A 19,703-nucleotide genomic window follows, 5' to 3' on the forward strand; every position below is an offset into this window, starting at 1 on the left:
AGATTTCATGATCCCAAATTATACTATTTTCCTCATAGTTTGGTGCTGGTTGTCCAATCTAAATAGAAAACAATGTAGGGTCACTCCAATAAATTGTATATCAATGAATGAATACATCCTTCTACGTTCTAGTCTAGGCTTGATCTCCAAAACACTTATGTGTGGTAATGGAAATGAAAGTGAGTGGCAAAACAAATTTGTAGTCGTGTACAAGTGAATGAGAGAGATTCACCTACTTGTTATTGTTTGAGGATGACAGATTCACCCACTATTCCATTTTTGGGATACCCATAAACTACACGATTTCAAAACGCTATACATGTTGAAGTGGCATCAATTTTAATTATTCACTATGTACATACAAGTTTTTGGCCCATATTTTGTTTCATTTGATATGGGTTTTGAGTCTTAGTGGTAGAAAAACATTTAATTCTACATGTTTCAATTGCTATAGAAATGGATAAAATTGACAATATTTATGATGAATAATAAAAATTGTTACGCATGAAATAGAAGGAACCAACATGTTTGCAAGCCACATATGATTATTCTTTTTGACAAAAATCAAACATATAGACAATGAGTGCATTGTTGTTTTATTTACTGTAAAAAGTAGCGCGAAACACCAAAATACCCATTCGAAAATTATCATGTGGCTCGGAATTAAAATGAAGGCAAATGTTGACTTAATTGCATACAACTAGGTGGAGGAAATTAATGAAGATTTTATGATTGTTCAATGCAACATTTTCAACCACATACAATAATTCAACTTGCAACATTTTAGATAGTTGCCCTCAAAGCAACACCAACCACTAAAACTTATGATGTGTATGTTCCACGTGTGATCAAAAGATGTTTAACACGTGTAACTAGACATATCTCTTGCAACATATTGTAGTCATACAATTTTTGGATTGATCCCGAATACATGTGTAAGTACATACACCTTGTGCCTTTCATCTATTGTAATAACATTTCAATAACACGATGATAAAGGTCAATGACTCAAGCTTACATGCAAAGTTACAAAAACTTGCATGGGTCTCTATCATGCTATTATCTAACCAACTTCCTTTTTGTGACTTGTGTGGTTCTGGTTCTACGAATGCATCTCTTCAACACCTCCCTTGAGAAAACATGAAATATGGGGTCTCAATAAAAAGCTACGCATAAATATAAAGAAAGCAAAAATCATCCAATCTATTTGTCTATCCGTGACAAAGGTTTGAAGTTCAATGGTTTATAATGCAATGTTATTACAAATGTTTGCTCCATGAAATATACATATTTGTCATAAGAGAATGAGCATAGATAAGAGATTCCCGATATTTGTCTTAAGAGAAGCGTAGATAATAGATTCTCGATATTTGTCTTAAGAGAAGCATAGATAAGAGATTCTCGATATTCGTCTTGAGAGAATAAACATCCATAAGAGATTCGCAATATTTGTCGAAGGTAAAGACTTGAACTTGAAGAAAGCATTTTAAAGGTATACACGCAAAAGTTGACTAGTTATTTGACCTACAATATCAAAAGGAAATATATATGTAAAGGGAAAAGCAAGTATGTATATTGGAATCACTTTTTTTGGATAAAAAACCATCCCAAGTTGGATTCACGCATCGGATGAAAAAATGCCCCCCATTTCTCCTCTATTTCCCCTCCTTTGTATTGAAAGTTGTTTTAGTTTAGTGGCACCAATACCAAATATTAGGAGAGAAATGTTACTCAAACAATGTTATTCTTATCGAATGATTAGGTAAGTGGGCCAATAATAAGTGAAGGACACATATTTCAATCTCCATTGCCCATGCGATGCCACTAAAAAACACACAGTACAATAATAGAATGATAATGATGAGTTTTCATTTAAACCTTAACAATTGAATGATTCATAGTGGTAACAAAGCGGGGGAAAAGATGGAAAAGGATATATGAGCGATGATGAATGGGCTAAAAAACATCAAAGCTCAGCCCCAAACAAAGAGGATCGTAAGGTAACTCCAACAATAACCAAATTGTCTGTTTCTGCAGCCATAAAAAATGTGATTGTTTCTCAGAATATTGGGCAAACACGTTCGGGAACCCATCAGGAACTTGTTAGGCCACGGGAAAACACCGGAGCGGAGTTTTTAGGTACATACATATGTACCTAAAAATACACATACATACGTACATACATACATACATCCACACACATACATAGTACATACATACATACATGATACATACATATATGGGGAGAGAGAGAGAGAGAGAGAGAGAGAGAGACTGAGAAGAGGGGTGGGGTAAAATGAAAAGATGGAAAGGCAAAAGTTGAGGTAAATGCCAAGGGGTATTTTGGTAATTTCTGGAAACGACAGAGGAGAGAGATACATCACTTACACATATAATGTATAATGTATGTATGTTGTACATACATACATACATATACGAAAAGCAGAGGGAACTCAAACTCCATTCTTCCTCTCATCATTGGGTAGTTAATTTGATTGTAAAAAAGAACGTGTGTAGCCACCATTAATTAATCCACTCTCTGTCTCCCCTCCCTCTCATTGTTTATCTTCCTGCTGGCTTGTGGTTCTCTCTCTCTCTCTCTCTCTCTCTCTCTCTCTAGACTCAGAATGAGTAGTAATGGCAATGGTACTGCAACGAATTCGCCGAGGCGTACAAATCCTGCATCCCTCAAGAGAGAACCTTCACTCAATAGAAGACGATTCTCCATCGATTCTCAATCAAACAGTAGTATATCTGGACGCAAACCTCGATCGTAAGTTCAGTATACACATACACACACATAAGCAGATACACACTCGTATATGCATACATAATATCATAAGCGAGAGGATCGACCTGTGCCCTTGCCATTAGTTTCATTATTTCCCATTCTAACTCATTATATAACATTTCGTGTGTAGGGATTTCCCTTATAAATAACCTCAATTTCCCCTTCTTTCGGATCAGTTTCATTGTATATTAATGGTTCTTAGGAGATTTCAGTCATCTACTACGTCGTCTTATATTAGAAAAGAACATCATTTTAATCCACAAAGAAAGGAGGGATAATGAGTCCTCAAACTCTTCTGTATGTGTATGCGTATTTCTATGTGTTCGTGTTTTACCTGCTTGTCAGCTTTAAAATTGCTCCTTGGCTCTTGGCTTTTTACGATGACCCCTTATATGTACAAAAAGTTAAATAATTTCGATCTGTCCAAGGTAAAATCAAAATTCAATTCTTGAGCTCTATATAATATGAGTGCATAATGCTGAAAATGTAAAAAACCAAATGCTTGCATCAAATAATCCGGCTAGTTAGCATTCTTTCGTTATAACTCAGACCATCCATCATACATAACGCCCAAAAGTGTGGCTAGGTTTATATCTTTTATATGCATAACAACACTGTTCATATACATTATACATATATACATATATACATATACCTATACATATACATATTATGCATTACATATTACACATACCACATACCGTACTTGTACACATACACGTGCATACAGATGATCAAGCCAACTTTGACCTTGTTTAATAGGCCTGGATCAAGTGAGAGAAGTGTAAAACAACTGAGGCTGTCAAAGGCTTTGACAATCCCAGAAACCACTATGGTATCAGAGGCTTGTCGACGGATGGCAACGCGTAGAACCAATGCTGTTCTTCTTACCGATTCAAGTGCATTATTATCTGGCATCCTTACAAACAATGTGAGAATCCTTTGCAATGATTAAAGCTTGTCTTTTTTCATATGAGTATATCATAACATTATTTTAAACCTATTTTTTCAAATTTTTGTAGGATGTGGCAACTAGGGTCATTGCCGAAGGGTTGAAGCCTGAGGAAACCCCAGTTTCTGTAGTGATGACAAGAAATCCAATGTTTGTACCTAGTGACTCATCAGCTGTGGAAGCATTACAAAAGATGGTTCAAGGTAAAGGTGTCTTACTTTTAATAATTAATGATGCAAATATTTGAGATGGATATGCAGTAGCATTTTTGCATGTTTTATGACTCATGAGGAAATAAAAAAAGTATCTTGAGATTTGTATTGGGTACTTGTTTGAAAAAAGTGGTTTCAGTTAAAATCTGATTCTTATCGTTCTAAAAGCTGTTGAAGTGTGATATTATGAATGCTATGAGCAATTACATTAGTAAGAGAAAAGTTGTTTAGAGTGGGGGCATTAACGATTGCATGCCATTGTCAGATCACAATCTAGATTACTATGTTGTAATACAGACGTAAGGCTTTTGATTATTAGTAAAGAGGTATTTACCTATGTGCACTTTTATCTTATCATCCATTTCGGTATATACACTACTAATGTATGGATCACCTCCATATTGTTTGGTAGAGAGAATAAGAAGATCATCAAGACTTTTTACAACTGACATCCATGAGTTAATTCATGCTTATTAGGTTGATTCCACGATGTCTAGGATTGTGCAATCCTAGGATCGAATCACCATTTTTCAAATTAAAATAATGGTGGTTATTTTCAGGCAAGTTTCGGCATCTGCCGGTGGTGGAAAATGGTGAGGTTACAGCCCTCTTAGACATTACCAAATGTCTTTATGATGCCATTGTCAGACTGGAGAAGGTGGCAGAAAAGGGGGATGCCATTGCTGCTGCAGTTCAAGGTGTAGAGGTTCAATATGGTAACGTCATTTCAGGTATATATGAAATATCTCTTTCATTTCCAAGGTGTTATTTTAAATGTATATATAGGAGGTGCTTTTTTTCCTTCTAACTTTGATCTCTTCTTTTTGGCTCCATTCAGCACCATTGACTATTGTGGATGTGCTTCGTGAGAAACTGTTTCGGCCGCCCCTTGAGTCAATAATTCAAGAAAATTCCAAGTAAAAAGAATAGTAAAATGTACCATCTGCCTAGTGAAAGACTTGATCAATAGGAAAACTTAGATTTATCTAAATGTAATAAAGAAATAGCTTTTGTTTTCTCTTCGTGATATGTTGATACATTAACTTCTGGTTTTCTAGAGTGGCTACCATGCTTCCCTCGGCGTCAGTCTATGAAGCTACAAAAAAAATGCAAGAACTTCAAGTCAATGCCGTGATAATCACCATAAGCAACAATAAACCCAAAGGAATCTTGACGTAACTTCTCTTAATCCTTTGCTTCACCGATGAATCATAACATTCTGTAGATTACGTTTTTCACATGATGTGGTGTTCTTTTACAATAATAGGCCAAAGGATATACTGACGAGAGTAATAGCTCAAAATCTTCCAATTGATACTACACCTATTGAAAAAGTAGGTTGAGGTGGCATCAAATTCATTACATTGTTTTCTAGGCATTGTTGTAAATCTGTGATGAAATCTATTGAGGTGAAACAGTAACAATTTTTTTGGATATGGGATGTAGGTAATGACCCCAAATCCTGAGTGTGCTACTGTTGATACTGCAATTGTGGATGCTCTTCATATCATGCATGATGGGAAATTTCTTCATCTTCCCGTGCTTGATCGAGGTTGTGGGAGTCAAGTCTTATGTTTCTGTAGAAAGTTTTTCATTTATAAAGAATTCCCTCATGATTTGAGTTAGGGCAGTTATAAGAAGTTACTTAAAGGTAATTAGGGCATTTATGGAACGAAAATTCATTGGAAGAGAATTAGGAAGCCTGACTTTTTTCTTTGATTATTATTTTTGCTATAGATGGAGTCGTTGTAGCTTGTTTGGATGTGCTCTATCTCATGAATGCAGCATTTGCAATGGTAACGAAATAGATGCCAAATGCTTTTTTATGTATAATGGTTATTTTGTTGCTTTTTCTAAGAATCCCTTTGGAAGGGTGCATGTGTGTGTGTGTGTGTGAGAGCGAGAGAGAGACAGTTTGGTACATGGTTTTATTGAAGGCGGTTTGAACCTTTTCTCTATCTATGTAGTTGGGAAGCAACAATGGAGGGAACTCTGATGTGACAAATACAATGATGCAAAAATTTTGGGATTCAGCTCTTGCTCTAGAACTTCATGAAGATGCAGAGGAAGCACACAGGTTAGAATCTACATATAAATAGATAGATCAATAGATGGTTAGAGAGATACATACATAGGTAGATGGATGGATAGATAATTAATCGATCAATGGATGGATAGACTGATAGATACATAGGTACACATGTTTGGTCTTTTCATATCAAAATAAATTTGAACTTAACCATTCACTTTCAAGCAACTGAATGATCAACTGATAGAACGATCGACACATAGGTACACATGTTTGGTGTTTTTATATTAAAATAAATTTGAATTAAACCATTTATTTTCAAGAATTCTTCTCACAAAATTTCCCAACTTCCTATAGGGGCTACATCTTAGAGACTCCTTTTGATCCAAAGTAAAATCCATGAGTTCATTATTGACTTTGTTATGCTTCTTATCACTATATTTTACCCGAGTTAAAACTATTAAAAATCCGTAGGATTTCATTTCTCTAATAATTAGTTTAAACATAATGAAATTTCAGTGAGAATTCTGTACCAAGATCCCCAGCTGAGTTTGGACCAGACCTCATAAAATCTCGTACAACAGGCTTTGGAACTTCTTTTGCATACAAACTTGAGGATCCTAAAGGTCGAGTTCACCGATTCACCTGTGGTAAGGATGTGTGCCCTGTTTTCCCATCTTCATGGAATATATCCATATTTGAACAATGTTAATTAAATAATAAAAGAAAAAGAATGCTATATAGTTGCTTAACCACACTAATCACCCATGACCAAAGGACAAAGAGACAAATACAAAACCCCATTGGCCTTGCATACCATTGATTATGGCCTTATATTGTACCTTGGAAGTCAGTCAATGACAGATTCAAAATATGAGAGCTTTCCCTCAGCAGTTTCTCTAAGATGCGGTATAGAAGGAGGTCACTAGTTCTTTATACAGCTTAACTCCTTAATATTCTACACCACCACGTGTCCCAAGTCCTTAAGTGTTGTCCCAAGTCTTAGGGTATCTCGTTTCCTGTTGATCATACATACACTTAGATCCATTAAGATTACCCTTCACCGTTGTCCTTAAGGCTATGCCCTTAACACACATGTATATATGTGTACATGTGTTTACATAAAAGTCTGCATGTATATTCATATATGTATGTAAATAATATGTAAAATTACTGTATGCCCATGACCTATTTTGTGCTAAAGTCATCTTTGCATTCTGGAAACATGACATAGGAACTGAAAGTCTAGCGGAGCTCCTCAATGCTGTCACACAACGAGTTGGAAAAGAAGCTCCACATATATTGGTAATTTAGATATCTCTTTGAGATCTAATTTAATACTGTCTACAATTCTGATTTATAACATACTATGTGATCCATATCACAAGTATCAGTATATATCAATATTTTTCTTTATTGTTTTCTGCAGTATCAAGATGAGGAAGGTGATCGTGTAATTATTTCCACAGATAGTGACCTTGTTGCTGCAGTGAATCATGCCAAGCTACTGGGATGGAAGGTAAATACAATCTGGTTCATGTCATGAAGGTGTATGCGGATAGGGTTATAACATGCGTGTATGAGTGGGATTAAGGATGTATTATGCAACACTAAATAAAAGTTTATGAGTTTATAGATCATTAATATTGAATTTTAGGATTTTTAGGGTTTGTACATCACGACATAGTGTACACCTCCAAAGTATGGTGTAAAAAATTTGGGTTTAGATTTCTCTCTTCCACAAACTAGACAGAACATCGTATATACCTCTATTGTATCCTATATAGCATCTGGATCTAAATCCTCTCATCTATCAAAAACCCAAAAGGAAAAGAAATGGCCTAAGGACAAAGGATAAAGGATAAAGATAAGAACGGTGAAGAGACATTGAGGGCTACACCATTTAGTGCATTACTTGAGGTCGAATTCTTTCTAACCTGAACCACATATTTATGATATGTGAAACCCACATATGTGTTACAATTTATGTATGGACCCCACATATGTGTTACAAAGTATGTGTGAACCCACATATTTTAGTTTTTGTGAACCACACAATTTGTCAAGTATGCATTAATTTTTGCGTACCTGAAACATTGAATCATTTCATGTGTCCAGGTTTTGAAGTTGCATGTAGAATCTGGTCCTGCTCATGATGACTATGGTGATGATATATCATCTTCTAAGAACCCTGTTTTGAATCAACCCACCATATCTCTTGAGGGCAAGAATGGGAGAAGACAACAAAATTGGAGTTCTACAGCCTATACTGTAGCTGTCACTGGGGCTGCAGTTGTTCTTGGTATAAGCGTTCTTACATACCTCAAAAAAGCCACCCCTTGATCCTTCTGTGTTTTATGCAATTTCACACCACCTATTGTAAATCTTCTCATCATAAAACCCTCGTGGTGGTTGATTGCATTTTTATGCATGTATGTATGTTATGTTCTCATCTTTGAAGAAGATCTGCTCTCTCTTTTTGTAGCATCGTCGTATATTCTTCCCATCATCTCTACACCTCACTACTTGCTGTAATATGAAGTTCTCTCCATCTTGAATATGAAAGATCTTTCAAGGCAGAAGTTTCAGTCATCTAAGTTCAGAATATGAAACGCTTAGGTAATGAGATTCTCTAGTACCTTGGAAGTTGTACTAATTTAGTTATATTTGTTTTGGTTTGTCATCTCAAAGACATGCGACATTCTAGAATGCAATCTCACATTTAGGAAGATATGAGGTTTTAAAGTGTGCTTGTCCTAGTGAGAAAGCCCCAAGGAAAAATTTGTTCATTTAGTTTACAGTAGGACAGTCATTACAAATATGAGTGCAAACATCTTCTATTTTTACATCAGCATATCATAACTCCCCATTTGAGTTATTCATGATAATTTCCACACATGGGAGGGAATTAATTTATGTTTTGAAAAAACCAGCACATTTCATAAGTCCTACAAAATATATAGTTGTATCATAATTTCCTACTATATAAACAGGTTACATCCTCTTCTGGCACATAGTGGGGGAATAGGCAAGTCCATTGATTACAAGAATGGATATGGTTGATTGTGTATGTATGCCAGTCAATATCAAGGTTCTAATTAATGACAATGACCAACGTTTCTTTAAACCCATGCCAATGGAAGACGTGCAAAGAATACAATGACTTCTAGAGATCTCTTCTTATAGTGTTATACCTTAGAGACAAAGCTTTCATTCCTTCACTTACAATGGATCTATGCTCCATGGAAGAACAAAATAATCATTGTTTTGGGCGGTCATGTAAAAGGTTGAATTTGACACTAATCGAACAAGGGCAGCAAGGCATTATGGAAACCAAACCAAACAAAGTACACACTTTTTTTAACTGTAGATCCATCGAAGTACAAAAAGAATGTTTCTTTGACAAGCCAAAACGAAACATTATTGATTTAAAATGTTCTTATCAAATACATGAAAAGCGAGAGACCATCTTCTCACTCAATTCCCACAAGTCTTTGGCTAGCTTGGGGTCTGTAGCCAACTCAATAGGGCTATCCTCTCTGCAGTCTGATAAGTATTTACCACTTACTCCTTCAAAATCAGGATGAAGTGCAGCATAGCAAGTTGTGGCAGCTCCCTAGACACGATATTTTAAAGAGAAAAAAAGATGCATTTTAGAAGCCATCTCATAGTCAGATTTTTGTGGCATCACTTGAACCATAAAAAAAATACTAAATTGTCTCACGAAGTTTTTATTTTTAAGTATATTTCTTTGCGGTGTCTTATTGAGCACATTTAAAGTTTCATGAGTATTAGGAATTTCAAAAGTGCTAGCCAGTAAAATTTCTCCCATTTCGTGCTAGCCATATGATATGCGAGGCTTAAATTTTTAATTTATTTTAGCATGCATTCTTTTAAGCAAGAAAACGAAAGCCTAATTATAGGCGTTAGATTGAGATTTCAACTTGTCCACTCAATAAATTGTTATGAGTAGCAATCAAGCACCCATTAAATGTGATTGCCTCGTGATTCAATTCCACAAGAGTAGACACAAATGATAACTAAATCAGAAGAGAGCAGCACCTGAGGTATGCTTTTCCATAGGTAGAAGAATACCACCCTCCATATATCTACACCAAACATAAAGTTATGAAGGTAAATAATGATTACTCAAAACAAGAAAAAGCTTTGCATTTTTCCTCTGTGGGGAAGATGCCCCCTCTAGCAAAGTGCACAATGCAGTGAGAATTTGTAGAATTTTGTTTGCGAGGAAACACCAATATTACTATATGTCACTTAGATAATAGAAGCTCATAATTTTGCACCCTTTTCTCTTTTATTGGTTATTCTGTGGACCTATCATGCCAACAAGATGCAATGTTAACCCGTGATATAGTGGATTGTATCAATTAATTGATACACATTAGTTGTCTCTTTCAACTGTTTTAAAAAGGCAGTTATTCATGCACAAAAAGTTGATGCCATTAGAAATCCTATGTATGTACAGACTTCAATCCGAAGTTATTTTCTCATTTGGAGTTGTCATATAGTGGTAGATTGCAAGCCATGCTTTATTCACCCGTGTCCAAGTGAATTCCACTGATCACCTGGAGGCAACTTCTTTGATTTCATAGGTCATCTGGCCTTTCATAGACATCACTATAATTTCCTTTTCCTTTTCCACTTACAGGCAAACAGTAACACGTGTTTTTGAAGATTTGTGAAGATGTAACCCGGATGAACACTATTCACAGTAACTAGTGCCTCCTCCTCCTGCAATACGTAGTTTTATCTGTTAAGGACTCCCTTTCGGCTACCTCCAGAACATAAAAGAATGGGAATTTTTAGATTGTAAATTGAAACCTTCAGCCTTCTTGCCAATTCATGGCAGTGAAGTATGTTTGCTAACTTGGATTGACCATATGCTTTCAGAGGAGCATACCTACAAATTTAGAATATTGTTCTTATTATTTGTCATAAAAACATGCAAATAAAATAACTTAATGTGGTATGTTTATTCTTGTTTACCCTTCCTTGGCACTTATTCTATCCACACGAATCCCTTCACGGTATCCATACTTGTGATAACAGGATGTTAAAATAACTATTCTCCCTTTAATTTTGGATTTGACAGCACTTTCTTTCATGATGTCAAGAAGCAATTTTGTTAGTAAGAAATGCCCTGTAAACCATTCACACGTAGATCTCAGGCATTACATCACTTTTTAACTTGCATAATATCAGACAAGTATCAGTTTTATAAACTTAATCGCAGCACTTTATCCTGAACTCCACTTAATTAGCTTCAGTATAACCAATTATAAAGGAACAAGGGAAGAAAAGATTAATTACCGACATGGTTCGTCGCAAACTGCATTTCTATACCATCCTGTGACAATGCAAATGGGCAGTACATCACACCTGCATTGTTTCTGTTCACCATATTTCATTCAATAAATTGGTTCATATCTTTCAAAGTGTAAAAAGGGAACCAAAACATTTAAAAATGAACTTTAAAATACATACATCAGGATGTTTAGCGACTTATTTACGTCTTTAAAATTCTTTAGAAGTGTAAAAAGGGAACCAAAACATTTAAAAATGAATTTTAAAATACATACATCAGGATGTTTAGCGGCTTATTCATGTCTTTAAAACTCTTTACAAAAGATTGCACTGATGCCAAAGAACTAAGATCCAAGTTTAGCGTATCAATTTTGGCATCAGGTTGATCATTGCAAATCTTTTTTTTCACTATTTCTGCTGCTTCTAAGTTCCTAGCAGCTATAATGACGTGCACTCCTCTTAATGCCAATATCCGAGATGTCTCCTCACCAATACCACTGGCACCACCTAAAATGTTTTTTATTGATTTTCAGAGACCTTATAAATAGACCATAATTGGAGCATTCTATTCTGGCATAAATATTTCAACAAAAAGAGCCCTTTCTGCTTTCCCTGACAATGTCAATAAATCAAATCTACTTAATAATTAAAGTACCAATTAGCAATATATGCTACGTGCACCACGTGAAAATGGGAAAGGGGTACATTTTACAATTTTCACAGCATAAGAAAGGCATTAGCTACAAACCTTGAGCACGATGCACTATAGGTATGATATTAATAAATACAGTTCAGACATTATGTATAGGACGACCTTGAGTTCATATGTCCATCAATATCAAATATTCAGATATATATGATGATTGCCTTATGAATACCCATCCACGAGCACAATAAAAACATTTCTTTTACACTTTTGTTTTCAACGATGCACATATATATCTACAAAAATACTTCCTTTATGATTTTTTATATCCATGTATAAACACAATACATCTATACAGAACCTTTCCTTTAAACTGATTTATCCACGTACAAATAGAATATATCTATACAAATGTTTCTTTTACACTATTTTGTATCTACATATGCATAATATATCTATGAATACGTTTCATCCACTGTGTTTTTCAATGCATATCTTCAATAATGATATCCTTACATTCATGTACACAATATAACTACCATTAAAAAGTTTCCTTCATAATGTCTTGCATAATATATCTCAGAAAATGCTTCCTTGAATTATAATACATCCACATACACAATGTATCTACAAAACATTTTCCAGGGATGTAGAAATATTAAATCTAACAGAAATGGTTCATTTAACTCATTTTGCATACATATAGACAGCATATCTACAATAAAATCATCCCTGCACAATAAATATACAAACTCGTTTCTTTTACAGTGATTTCCCAGTCAGGAAAGGCGTGCAATATATGTGCAGCAACTGTTCATTTATACACTTTTGCTTCCATATACCTACAACGAGATCATCCATTTACACAATAAATCAATACTAATTTTTCCTTCACGGTGATTTTCATCCATATCGAGCGCACTATACCCATAAAATGGTTCTATTTAGAGTGATTTTTTAAGCGTACCAATACAATATTTCTACGAAAATGGTTTATTTATGCTCATTTGCTTCAATATAAATAAAACATTTATAACTAGATCATTAGCGATAAGAACGATTAAAAAGAAGAAGAAAAACACAGCAAAAGAATAGAATAGACAAAGACTGTGAGAACTCACCAGTGACAATGGCCGTGAGTTCAGAACCATCGATGCCTTGTGTGACTTCTTCAGCGGTGGAGTGAAAGCCAAACCTTGGCTGCATTGTCTGCTTCCTCAGGAACCAACCTACCATAGCCTGTTTATATGAATATACAGAAGGCCAAAAAGGAGAAGGCAACACTAGTCCTTTAGACAATACTACGTTGTGAAAATAGGAAGGACCTGAGAATGGGAACGGCAGAAACCCTAGAACCAAACCCTAATCCAGAGACCGCAGAAGCATCAACATGAAGCTAAAAGGAGCATGCAAAAATATTGAATTTCTCAAGGCGTGCGTTGGGGAGGTGGTAACTTGTAAGGCAACACAATATAATATATATACATATGTGTGTGTGTGTGTGTGTCTGTGTGTGTGTGTTTATTTATTTATATATTTATTTGCTTGTTTATTTATTTATTTATTTATTTATTTTGTCTGTTTGTTTATTATGTACATATACGATGTGTGGAAATTGGAATCATCCATCATATGCCATAAATGTGTAATTGATCAATTTACTTCGGTTTCCCCACCTCTCTTTTGTTACATAACATAATTGGAATTGGGGGGTGGGTGGGTACTCGTAGGAGGCTTGACCAATTTGGAGTGTTATCACATTAATGCTCAACACCGACATTCACAAAGTCTATCGCCATCGTCTCTTAGTACTAGTCCTCTCTCTGTTTTTGAGTCTGAGATTTACTGTAGGCTACAGTCTGTAGCCACGCGAGGATCACCGTTGTCTCCATCTCCATTTCAACTCGGATTTGAACACTCGATCCACTAGACATGACAATGGTTGAGGTTCATGTATTGTCGTTCTCAATTCTCTTCACTAAAAGGCCCTTGTCACTCGCATTAATGCTCAATGATATTCAAGTTTTCTTTACCCACATGGTTCTCTCCTCTTTGTTTCAATTGGAATCAATTGAGTGGGCGTAGGAAATGACGATATAGTTCTTGGAAGGCTAGCAACATGACCTAATGTGACCCTAAAAACCATTACAAGTGGGTTTCCTCTACCAAAGATAAGAATGCTCAACACAAGTGGCTTGTCCAACACAAGTGGCTTCTTAAATAAGGTCGTCCCAATGCCAATGTATAAAGATGTATATGTGCATGCATATATATTATAGGCCTAAGATACATGGGTAGTTGTGTACTAATCTTATCTTATATTATATCGTTGATAGTTGTTTCAATAATGACAAATATATTTTTTATTATTCTCGGAAAAAATTATTTGTGGGACCATAGTGAAACATTTCACATTTGTGGAGTTGAGAAGTGACTCTTGATGTTGAAGAATTTACTAATCAACGTGCAACTGAGAGCATATTCTAGATTAGGAGAACATTATGGTTCAATTGACCATGCCACGAGACAATCCCCAAGCGATCAACTACTTCCAACAAGTCCCTCATGGACACCTTTGATCATGTTTGAGCTTGATTTACTTGCATCTTAAAAACCTAACTTGTTCTATAAGTAAAAATGTGAACAACCGGTAATTAGAGTGAGGTTTCTCCACAATACTAAGCTATTTAGGAGGAGCATTTGCAAACCTGATAATGCTTTGAGGAGGTTAAGCAAAAATAGTGGAAGAAGAAGACAAGTAGGAAATTAATCAATCATTAATAAAATAAATAAATGATATTGCGTGAGGCAAGAGCTCATCATACACAAAAAGCTCTTGAGTGAACTTTACAATTATAAGGAGGGTAGACCCAAAAGGTTGAAAGTTTGACGACGTGAACATAGCCATATGGAAGTTCTAATTCAAAGAGACAATGGAAGTCTGTCAAAGGAAATAGATCTATGGAGAATTTCGATTAGTTAACGATATTCTATACAACCCAACTTCATCTCACGGATAATGTCTACTTCTCAGCTGTAGACTCTCAAATCTTAGAAAAGATTTGGAAGAAGTCATGTGATACATACAAGAAAAAAGTTGAATCCAACGATGCATGTTTGGTACATTTGTTGCACATGACATTTGGATGAAGAAATGTAATTTGGTCACCACCTAGTTAATAAGTTTGATTTGATGAAATTGGCATTGCAAGGCATGATGTTGATGTACACATTGCCAACCTCATGGGATAATTTTTATACAATATTCATTACAAATGCGCAGATGGCATATGATCATAAACAAAAGTATGTAGATCCTTTCTTGGAAAGTTGATATTCCCAAACTAGATGGTCAATGCACAAAGCAACGAGGTGCAAAATATGCATGACTCACAAGTAGATACTATGACTAAAATCATGCTAAGAGCAATAGAGGAGAATGCCAGTGACTAAATTCTATCCTAGTTGAAGGAGACAAAGTGCTAAAAGGGATATAATTGGAGGTGTCCCTATGAATGGAAGAGTGTATTGTGGCAATGATTGGCATGTGGTGGGTATGCTCTCTTGGTAGATAAGCTATTGCATGCATGGATTCTATACTCAGGTACATTATTCCATTTAACACCGCTTAAAGGGTGGCTCACCAGCTATGATACCCATGGTGTCAATATCTTCTAATTGAGAGATTCTCGTTGATATGTTGTGATGTACAACAAGAAATGTGAGATAATTCGTAAAAAGTAACAAGTATATTGTGGTGTGCATGTGTTCCTTTGTGCTACCCTTTTAGCACACCCTTTTTAGGATGCATGTACCTAAGCCGACCCACCCTTTTAGCACACCCTTTTTAGCTAAGCCAACCCAAGTGGGTACCTTTGTACCAACTATAAATTGTGCAAGAAATAAAAAGCTAAGTAGGTTGGTTTTAATCTCTTCTATGCATTTCACATATTGGTGGAGAAGCGGGGTACCAATCCCCCACGTCCAAGCATCCACCTCTTCCCCCTCACCTTAGGTTGCCCACTAACTTCTTGTCCCACGAGTTCCCCCGATCACCCTCCTACACGATAGCCCTCATGTCCCCCACCTCAGCCAAGTCCAGGTGGCCCTCGGTCCACAGGAGGGATTGATCTTTCCCTGCCAATTGATCTTTCATGATCCCCCTCCGACACGATACCCCTCCTTTCCCCCACCTCAACCAAGTCTAGGTGACCCTCAGTCCACAAGAGCGATTGATCTCCATCCACCTATAGCCCTCTTGTGCCCCATCTCAGCCAAGTCTAGGTGGCCCTCAGTCCATAGGAGGGATTGATCTCTGTCCCCCAATTGCTAGCTCGTTTTCCGTAACTAACCCCATCCAACTATTATCTTATCAAGGCCGCTAGTTCCACGAGGATGTCCTCAACGTCGTTGCAGCTCAAATAGGTGTCTAGCAGGTGTTTATGTCTCCATACCATCCTCAAACCAATGGCCTCACAGACCGCCTCAACAAGACCCTTGAGCAAGAGGTTGCCGCACGAATCAGCCCTTCAACAAGCCAGTGTCATGAATTCTTGGTTCTAACAGCCAGCTCCCAAAACCTACAAGTCGCACAACAACACCAGAAGCATCGAGGAATTCGGCTTGTTCACTGTAGTTTGTGCCATCAAATTCACCACGTACTTTCTCTGACATGATACCAACGGCTGATTTGCTTCCTCCCACGTTGCCCGCATCAAGCCATATACTACCCTAGGCCCATTTGTTGACCCTCGTCCTTTCCCCATGTCGTAAATCTCCTTATTTCTCTCGAGGGGAAATGTGGTGTGCATGTGTTCCTTTGTGTCACCCTTTTAGCACACCCTTTTTAGGATGCATGTACCTAAGCGGACCCACCATTTTAGCACGCCCTTTTTAGCTAAGCCAACCCAAGTGGGTACCTTTGTATCAACTATAAATTGAGCAAAAAGTAAAAAGCTAAGTAGGTTGGTTTTGATCTCTTATGTGCATTTCACAACATGTAAAAAGTCATCATTTCCAAAATGGAGGAAAGGTTCTCAAAGAAAGAGAAAAGAACTAATTTCTATCAAAATAGGTATTTATGCTGAAAAAAGAGTCATGATTCCTAGAATGGAAGAAGAGTTCTCAAAAGGAGGGGGGGGGGGACCACTTCTAGAGCTTTGACCTCTACATTAAGGAAAACCTCCAAATTTCAAGATTATATTTTACCACAATAAGAGAAAAAATAAATGCAAGTAAGAATCTGTCAAAAACGCAGGTGCACACTGCATCCAAATATTTGATTTTCAAGACTAAAATTTAGCAACTGAATACAAAAGAAAGGTAAGATAGGATTTTGTTTGTGTAGACTTTTTGGTTTTGTTTAAAGAATGAATATTAGCATAAATACATGGAACAAAGCTAAAATAAGGATCTACGTGAAATTCAGGTGCTTGCATAATTCATGATAAGTTCTCAAATAAAAAACATTGAGTTGTTTCTTTTATCATGACTTCATGCTGAGTTCTGAACATAAGAGCAATAAGAAGTCTTTAATTTCGAGAACAAATTACACATGATAGATCTCATTTGTGGGCATTGTTATTTAAAGGGCCACTCTCAATTCTTGGAATATATTGTTATTTATTTTTAGTACATTAATAATGAACTGTTCGATTGTCTTTCTTCAAATTTATAGCGCCGATTTGTATGCACACTCTTTCCTCTCCCAAACTGAGTGCTCATCATTAACTTTGTAATGCCCCTTCTTGGAAGCATAAGGAGTTGAGAGAGCAACAAGGCTTTTCCTGTTACAAGTGAATTTTCTATCACCAATTTGGAACATGAGAACATCTTCCACGAAGTAATCAGTGCCCTAGCGAGGAGCAATTATCTTCTCAACCGAAAAGGTTTTACAAAGGCAAGGATCACAAATCATTGAAGCCAGATATATTCCAAATACTACATATTCAAAAGACCGCGTATATATTGGGAAGACCACATATATTCAAATTTTTATCACAACTTAAAACTTCTATAGAGTTGCATATGTAAAATGTGTAATGTATGCTCAATTTGAGCTAAAAGACTATCGTATGTTGTAACAATGAACAACATGATCCACTAAAACGTTGTCAAAGAAGGATTCTGTATCGAAACCCTTCCTAACAACATCATTATGGAAATCTTTGCTCATCTTATATAACCCCATGTTTCCATGAGCATTCGAGGGTTTCCTCACCATACCTGCATGCTCCGTATAAGCAACAAATTGCGTGGTCCATGTCCCAACATCATGAATATGAAGACTATTCCAAATATCCCAAGCTTCTTCAAGTGAGCTTATTTGTCAGATACCATAACTTGCATACAACCTATGATCTTGCATGCATCCTTTAGACTACCATCAAAAGATCATTGCAAAACACTCAACCCATTTTTCTTTTCCACTACCCCTCTTGTCTTTCTTTTTGACCTTTTATTGCAGATATCATCCTTTTGTGGAGTTGCTAACATCCTCAAATTTATGACCAAATGAAAGACCGAAAGAATATGATCATTGAAAATGATATTCATCATGACACCATGACCATGTCTATACTGATCTTTTGCAGATATTTTGTTGTTAGGCAGGGGACCATGTCTCATGAGTAGGAAGGGAAGGGACCGTGGCATGTGTAACCCTAAACTGCCTCTATGCTAGGATTTCAATTTGCTTTTGTGTCAGAAATCAATTATCTTCTTTGTTTCACCCAATCTTGCTCACCATAGAAATAAAGATTCAAATTTCTCCTCCCACATCACAGTTTATATATATATATATATGAGTCACCATCGGTTAGATACTAAAGTTGGGCTAGAAAATGGGGGCTGGGTTAGAACATGGGCTCGAGTTAGCCATTTCAATGGTAGGGTTAGTTACAAGTGCGCGCTTTTTGTGGAATAGGACCTTGCGGTATATATCGCATGAGATTATGAAAACACACCCTGCACTGTCTGTGGGCGCGATTCCTTCACCATGCCTCTTTATTATTTGGTTGCAAATAGACGCGTCACATGCATATATACAATAGAAAACATATGTGAACACATATCAACATTTATTTTAGGTAAAATGGGCCGTTTGATGATTTACCAACATACATTCCAACACTCTTGGTGAAGTTTAGATGGGTTTGCTAACCTTAAATTTGGTAACAAGATACAACATGTTGAGCCGATGATAAGGTGAAAACTATGTGGGTGGGTGATGTTACTTTTGCAAATTTATGTGAAATCACCACACACTTCTGCCATTGTTTCAAAATGGCGTAGATCATTGACTAACTTAGTCTGCAATCTTAATAGCATATCCATCAGTCCAGAGATGGGAAATGCCTATTGGTGTATGTATAACACTACACTCAGTAATGTTGATTTCATTGACCAACTAAGTTTGTAATCTCAATAGCATATCCATCGGTCCAGAGATGGGAAATGCCTATTGGTGTACGTATAACACTACACTTGGAATGTTGATCTCATTGACCAACTTAGTCTGTAGTCTCGATAGCATATCCATCGGTCCAGAGATGGGAAATGCCTATTGGTGTACGTATAACACTACATTTTGAATGTTGATCTTACCTACAAATGGCCAAATCTAGTTGGAATTTGGTTGGAGATCATTGTAAATTGTAATAATGCACACTGAGTGAAAAGTCGAATTGGGTCGTGAAAGTGGGTCTTAAGATTTAGTACATTTGCACCAAGAACTTATGCATGCATGT

The 19,703-nt window shown here is 36.3% G+C and overlaps 2 protein-coding genes across 2 annotated transcripts; one reads left to right on the top strand and one right to left on the bottom strand.

Moving 5' to 3' along the window:
• The first annotated feature begins 2,555 nt into the window (after positions 1 to 2,555).
• Positions 2,556 to 8,468, top strand: LOC147852641 (CBS domain-containing protein CBSCBSPB3-like). Its single transcript, XM_087333042.1, has 14 exons — positions 2,556 to 2,773; positions 3,554 to 3,722; positions 3,814 to 3,946; positions 4,516 to 4,686; positions 4,794 to 4,872; positions 5,014 to 5,130; positions 5,223 to 5,289; positions 5,402 to 5,507; positions 5,693 to 5,751; positions 5,923 to 6,032; positions 6,504 to 6,634; positions 7,219 to 7,289; positions 7,414 to 7,503; positions 8,103 to 8,468. Exons 1-14 carry the CDS (start codon positions 2,628 to 2,630, stop codon positions 8,325 to 8,327), a joined length of 1,674 nt encoding a protein of 557 aa, XP_087189168.1. The 5' UTR covers positions 2,556 to 2,627; the 3' UTR covers positions 8,328 to 8,468.
• An 819-nt stretch (positions 8,469 to 9,287) lies between these two features.
• Positions 9,288 to 13,387, bottom strand: LOC147852642 (short-chain dehydrogenase TIC 32 B, chloroplastic-like). Its single transcript, XM_087333065.1, has 8 exons — positions 13,077 to 13,387; positions 11,585 to 11,816; positions 11,316 to 11,395; positions 10,992 to 11,145; positions 10,827 to 10,905; positions 10,652 to 10,736; positions 10,047 to 10,093; positions 9,288 to 9,600 (listed from the first exon to the last, which is right to left on the bottom strand). The coding sequence occupies exons 1-8, from the start codon at positions 13,189 to 13,191 to the stop codon at positions 9,427 to 9,429; spliced, it is 966 nt and encodes a 321-aa protein (XP_087189191.1). The 5' UTR covers positions 13,192 to 13,387; the 3' UTR covers positions 9,288 to 9,426.
• Between the last annotated feature and the right edge of the window lie 6,316 nt (positions 13,388 to 19,703).

Source organism: Azolla caroliniana, unplaced genomic scaffold (assembly GCF_043228905.1).
Source record: "Azolla caroliniana isolate FFs.n. ecotype wild unplaced genomic scaffold, voAzoCaro1.0.p SCAF_17, whole genome shotgun sequence".
Lineage (NCBI taxonomy): Eukaryota > Viridiplantae > Streptophyta > Polypodiopsida > Salviniales > Salviniaceae > Azolla > Azolla caroliniana.

Coding starts and splice junctions, on each gene's coding strand:
- LOC147852642 (XM_087333065.1), bottom strand. CDS start 13,191: ATGGTAGGTTGGTTCCTGAGGAAGCAGACAATGCAGCCAAGGTTTGGC. Junction 10,737..10,826: donor AATTGGCAAGAAGGCTGAAG/GTTTCAATTTAC, acceptor TACGTATTGCAG/GAGGAGGAGGCACTAGTTAC. Junction 9,601..10,046: donor TATGGAAAAGCATACCTCAG/GTGCTGCTCTCT, acceptor TATCGTGTCTAG/GGAGCTGCCACAACTTGCTA.
- LOC147852641 (XM_087333042.1), top strand. CDS start 2,628: ATGAGTAGTAATGGCAATGGTACTGCAACGAATTCGCCGAGGCGTACA. Junction 3,723..3,813: donor CTGGCATCCTTACAAACAAT/GTGAGAATCCTT, acceptor AAATTTTTGTAG/GATGTGGCAACTAGGGTCAT. Junction 4,687..4,793: donor ATATGGTAACGTCATTTCAG/GTATATATGAAA, acceptor GGCTCCATTCAG/CACCATTGACTATTGTGGAT.